General features: G+C 36.7%; 1 protein-coding gene across 12 annotated transcripts in view; it reads right to left on the bottom strand.

Annotated features, from left to right (window-relative positions):
• The window catches only part of KDM6A (lysine demethylase 6A), a 198,304-nt gene that overhangs the window by 43,051 nt on the left and 149,253 nt on the right, over nucleotides 1–6,000 (bottom strand). For all 12 annotated transcript variants that reach the window (XR_012493466.2, XM_019717929.3, XM_019717926.3 and 9 more), the window contains one exon: nucleotides 5,379–5,774. Coding sequence is in view for 11 of the 12 variants with exons in the window: in XM_019717929.3 (XP_019573488.3) it covers nucleotides 5,379–5,774 (396 nt within the window). In the remaining variant the exon portion in view is untranslated. The remainder of the gene's footprint in view (nucleotides 1–5,378; nucleotides 5,775–6,000) is intronic.

The raw sequence follows: 6,000 nt of genomic DNA, 5'->3' as shown, positions 1-6,000 counted from the left end.
CAAGAATAAAAATTTAGCTGATGATAAGATACTTATATACTAAAGGCTGCATTTAATCATCTATTTAAAACCAGGAAGGCATGTCCCTAAGACCAGTTTCTAAAGCTAAAAATCTTAAACTAATGTTATGTTTCTATTCAAGAAACTTTATCTAAAGAACTAGATACATGAGCATGCGCAGGAGTGCAATCTGGTTTTAAATGATAAACAACTAAAAGTTCAATCATAATAGTTAAAAGATAAAATATTTAAGCTACATGAAAACTTTTCACAAAATAAAAAAAACAGCAATATTATTAGCATATCAATATTTAAAATATTACCCAAGAAAGTCTGGGTGGGTTGAGTCAAAATTTCAGATTTTATCAAATATTTACTCAGAAGCTAATCATTTAACAAGTTACACTGATTATGATTATAATATGAAGTAAAAAAGTAACCGTTTTATCATATCTCTCTGTAAATCAAGGTATTTTAAGCTATAAATTCTTTAGAGTACTTACTGAACAACCATCTACAATTCATATAATTTTACTTTCATATCCTAAATGGCACTTTTGAATAAATTCTTCAAAACATTTCTGAAATATAAATTAATACAGATTTCTATTTCTTCCCATCATCAAAAGCTAAAAGGTGGATATATCACACAGGTCTATCAATGGTACAGTTTTCATTACAACTTAAGAAAAATATTTGAAAAGGTCTGTAGATGACATTATAGAAAAAGGCTCTAATTATATTAATATCAGAGATACAGGTTCCCCAGCTGTACTGATCATGCAGCAACCTCATTTGGGAAACTTCTGACCTAGAATCAGTTCAACAGCATTTTTTAGATAACTTTCCCAACTGCATTACCTAAATTATAAAGCTCCTACGGACACTGGCCTTGAGGGCCCTGAGAAAAGCCCCAGCAAAGGCTGGGGCTCTCTGCCACTTAGTATTCAGTCATGTACAGAGAGAGGCCTTGTGGCCTGCAAACTGAGGGTTCGTTCACTGGAATTATATTTTCAAAGGACAGCAAATTTATAAACAGTATTAAGAGAATATTTACTGAAAATCTCAGCAATTAAGCAAGCCAAGGAATTAGATACAGTAAATAATAGAATCATAAATTACGATCATAATAAAGGTTCTCATTTATTAACTGCCAATTATACCTTAGCATTATTGGCATCCTAACAAAAATCTCATTATCTTTTTAACAATCCTTTAATGTTTCAAGGCACTGACCCCCCCCCCCCAATGTCATCCTCTCACCTATTCTAACAATTCTCTTCTTGTGTTATTTTCTCCCTCTCTACTGAATTTTTCCCATTAGCTTTCACCCATCTTAAATTTCTTAATTTCTTATTCCTCCCATCTTAAATTTAAAACAAAAAACAACTCTTAATCCCACTTCCCCTTCAGCTGTTTCTCTCCTTCCCTTTTATGTCATGATCTATGGGAATGGAAACCCTGGCATTGTGTGGTGGGTAGCCCACATGACTGTAAGTATTTACCGCGTTTCCTCGAAAATAAGACCTAGCTGGACAATCAACTCTAATGCGTCTTTTGGAGCAAAACTTAATGTAAGACGCGGTATTATATCATATGAATTATATTATTATATTATGTTACATTATATATTAGATCCGGTCTTATAGTAAAATAAGACTGGGTCTTGTATTAATTTTTACTCCAAAAGACGCATTAGAGCTGATTGTCTGGCTAGGTCTTATTTTCAGAGAAACACAGTGTATTAATTTTTGTTCCAAAAGACACATTAGAGCTGATGTTCCAGCTAGGTCTTATTTTCGGGGAAACACGGTATGCTGGAACTAACTATACTTTTTGCTTCTAATTTTTCTCCTTCCATTTCACGTTAAAACCAACTACAATTAGGCTTTTGCCCCCACCAATCCACTGAAATCCCTCTGATCCAAATGTCAGCAAATCTCTTTTATAAAGGGTCAGATAGCAAATATTTGTCGGCCATACAGTCTCTGTCATACATTCTTCTTCTTTTTTTTTACAACCCTTTAAAAAAATCCAAAAAACATTCATAGCTTGTGGGCTATAAAAACAAAAATAAAAAACAGGTAGTGGTCGTGGGGTGGATTTGGCTTGTAGCCTGTAGTTTTCTGACTCCAGCAATGTCAACAAATAGCTCAGATGGTCAATTTCCAGTCCTCACCTTATTTGACCTATGTGCATTATTTGATGTACACATTGATCACACTGTCCTCCTTTTCAAAGACTTTCTTCCCTTGGCTTCCAGGGAAGAAGCCTTCCCTTGGCTTCACATTCTCTTGGATCTCTTACCACTTCATAGATCATTCCTATTCTAGTCTCCTCTGCTAGTTTTTCAATTTCCTGCCTACTACACTAGAATGCTCCGAAGGCTCAGTCTTGAGTTCTGTTCTTTTCTAAATCCATTCTCAACCCCTTGGTGATTTCATCCAGTCTCATCCATCCTTCTAGTTGGTCAGGCTAGCAGCTAAGACTCCTCTTTCTCACACCCTACTCTATAGCTAACCCTGCTGGATCCACCTTCCCAATCCAGCTGACCCTTGAACAACACAGGTTTGAAGTGCACGGGTCCTATTATATGTGGACTTTTTTCAATAAATACTATAAATGTATTTTCTCTTCCTTATGATAGTCTTAATAACATTTTCTTTTCTCTAGCTTACTTTATTGTAAGAATGCAGTATGTAATACACATACAAAATATGTATTAATTGACTATGCATGTTATCGGAAAGGCTTCTGGTCTGTAGTAGGCTATCAGTAGTTAAATTTTGGGGGAGTCAAAAGTTATATGCACATTTTCAACTGTGTGGGAGTTAGCACCGCTAACCCTTACGTATTGTTCAACGGTCAACTGTATACCCAAAAGTTGACCAACTCTACTGCTGCCAATCTGGGTCAAGCCACCACCACCTCTTAACCTGGATTACAGTTTAATCTCCAAATTGGTCACATTATTTCTACTTTCGCCAACTTTAGTCTATCCAAAGAGTACCTGAGAGGATCTAGATAAAAACTAAGGTCACGGCACTTGTCCATTCAAAATCCCCCGCCCCCATAGTCTCACATGTAACTCAGAATAAAATCCAATATCCTTCCAATGGCTTACAAGGCTGAACACGATTTAGCCATCAGATTTCCCGCTGGAACACATCTACTTTTCTTCTTATCTTTTGCTAGCCCATTCAGCTATGCTCAGCAATTCTTGCCACCCTGATTTTCCTCAAAAATGCAACACACTCCAGCCTTAGCCTTAAGGCCTATTGCTCCTTGCTGCTCCCTAGACCTGGAGTGCTCTTATCACAAATATCTTCAACGCTCACTTCTCTGTTTCAGGTCTTTATTCAAATGTCACCTTCCAGTGAAGTCTTCTCTGACCTTCTTATAAATTATAACTGCAAATCCTCTATCACCAATCTCTAGTACTCTCCAGCTCCCTTTTCTAATGTTTCCATAGAAGTAATCATATCATTACTTAATATTCTATATGTAATGCTTATTTGTTTATTGTCTGTTTACCGATACAAATTAAGACATTTTTGTGTGTTTTCTCTGCTGATTTATCCCCAGAACCTCGAATAGCACATGGACATGGGTGTTCAACATTTCTTTATGAATAAAACTACTAACCACTCTAGAAGAGATGGTACTAAGAAAAGTACTTTAAGAATAAACTTAAAAGTCTTAGAAAAAGAACTTTTCTCAGTTTTACCAATAATATAAGGCTAACCAGCAATAAGTTAAATATTTCTTATAGTAGGCTAATAAAAGTCCAAGTAATTTGGCAATATACATTGGCAACATTTTTTTAAATGCTTACTCTTTGACCCACTTCGAAGCACCTTCTCCATGGAAACAAACCAAAATAGGAAAAACTATCTGCATAAAAAATCAGAAGCAGGAAACCAGCGCAGGAGAAGTAGGAGGGACAGAACAAGGCATGGGCTGTGTGGGTATAGGGGAGCAGACTGATTCTGCAGGTATTAAGGAAGTTAAATTCTCAAAATGTCCTCAAAATTGTGGTTCTTCTGAAATTGTAGCTTCATTTCCACCAAAGAGGTCTAGATTCCTCAGTCTGTGGTGCCACTGAGATGAGGCAGGTCAGCGATGGGAATCAAGCATGTTCTGGTGTCACCTGCTCAGTTGTGCAGTGTCAGTATAAACACCTGCCCTGTTACCCTGCAGCACCTCCCCGCACCCACCCTGTACCACCTGCATGTGTCTGCTAGTTTACCTCCTCTGAAGAAAGTGTATTTTAGGTTACTGGGTGTCCATCCAAACCCTTTAGTTCAAGAAAATCCTCTTTTGCCCAAACCACTCAGTAAATTATTTGAACAAGTGTTTATCACCTAACCATCAGAATAACATTAAAATAAATTACAATTAATTAATTAGATAAAAAAAATAATCGGAAGTAAAAACTCAGAAATTAAATGACTAACAGTGAACTACTAAGTAAAATATGGCACATATCTTTGATCAATATAATGTTCATAAAATCCATTACGCTGTTTTGAAAACTTTACCAATTCTAATTTACATTCAAGACAAACTAGCAACTTCCCCTACCTCCTTCAGGCTCATTATTTCACCTTCCCCTCTTAATCTATTAATAATTTACACTCATAATTCTATACTCTATAAGCATACTTTACCCGCCCGCTCCCCTTCCAAATGCTCTAATTTCTGGAGACTCTAAAATCTTCGTTATGTGTCCTATTAGGTACTCTGATATAGCATGTTTCCATGAAACCTACAGTTCACATGGTGTTTCCCTGAAAATATGGCCTAGCCAATCAGCTCTAATGTCTTTTGGAGCAAAAATTAATATAAGACCCAATATTATATTATATTTATATTATATTATATTATATAAGACTGGGTCTTATATTAATTTTTGCTCCAAAAGACACATTAGAGCTGATTGTCTGGCTAGGTCTTATTTTTGGGGAAACATGGTAGTAATTTATAATAACTGCTTCTTTAATGGTCTTTTCCTCCTACCAGAGTGAAAGCAGCTGATAGTAAGTAGGCAAATACTCGCACATGCAGAAATGACCTAAGTAACATTACATAAATACTTACAATGCCATTGTGAATTCACAGCGGGTTTTGGGGGATTGTATGATCTATTTTCTTTTTCCTTTGGAACTTTCCAAGATTGTGTGTATGTATATGTGTATGAATTTTATAATGGAAAATATACTTATGTACATATACACTAAGTTGTAATACATTGTACCACCATAAAATGCTTATAAAACCAGTTACTCAAACTTTTATTTCTTCTCTCAAAATGTATAAAACCAAATAAAGACAACTATTATGTGAGACACTGACAAGGCAGCTAGTCCTTCTATTACCTGAGTGGAGTTAGATAGTTGGTTTTTCCACGGCTCCTCTGCGCTGCTGGTCAGGTTTGTGCGGTTATGAGGTAGAGTGAGTGCGTTTCGCTGCGGGTAAGGCACGTTTCCATTACTTCCACTTCCTGTTATGTGATTATTGCCTATCAAAATAGTGTCTGTACTTCCCAGCGTTCTTGATGTGCTACAGGGAACATGGCCTGCAGAAAAGGGTCCATTGGCCAAAGGCTGCCCAGGGCAGGCAGGGCGGACCCCAGGCTGAGAGACGCTAGGCACTCTGGTCAGAGCAAGCTGTGGCTGCTGGCCAGAGACTGAGTTTGTAGGCAGTGATGAGTCAGCTGTTGGCCCATTAGGAATTCCAGTAGATCGTACCTGTGCAACTCCTGTTTGTCTCATCTGTCGAAAAACAAATGAAAAATCAATGCTGCTTGTGTGAACCATAGGGGAACGAATTAGAATATGAAGGTGTAATCAGGTCATCTCTGATTTTACCCTAACACTTAATTTCTCTAGATTGAAAAGTACACACCTTAAAAACAAAAAATTGTGTTGGTTCATATTTAGATTAGCTTCCTCAGAAAAGCAGAAATTTTTCCATTTTTAATAAATATCCCTTTGGTAA

The sequence above is a fragment of the Rhinolophus sinicus genome, chromosome 18 (assembly GCF_057876585.1).
Source record: "Rhinolophus sinicus isolate RSI-liver-muscle chromosome 18, RSI-T2T, whole genome shotgun sequence".
Taxonomy (NCBI): domain Eukaryota; kingdom Metazoa; phylum Chordata; class Mammalia; order Chiroptera; family Rhinolophidae; genus Rhinolophus; species Rhinolophus sinicus.
The sequence above is the reverse complement of the archived record's forward strand: the minus strand, read 5'-3'. Positions and strand labels throughout refer to the sequence as shown.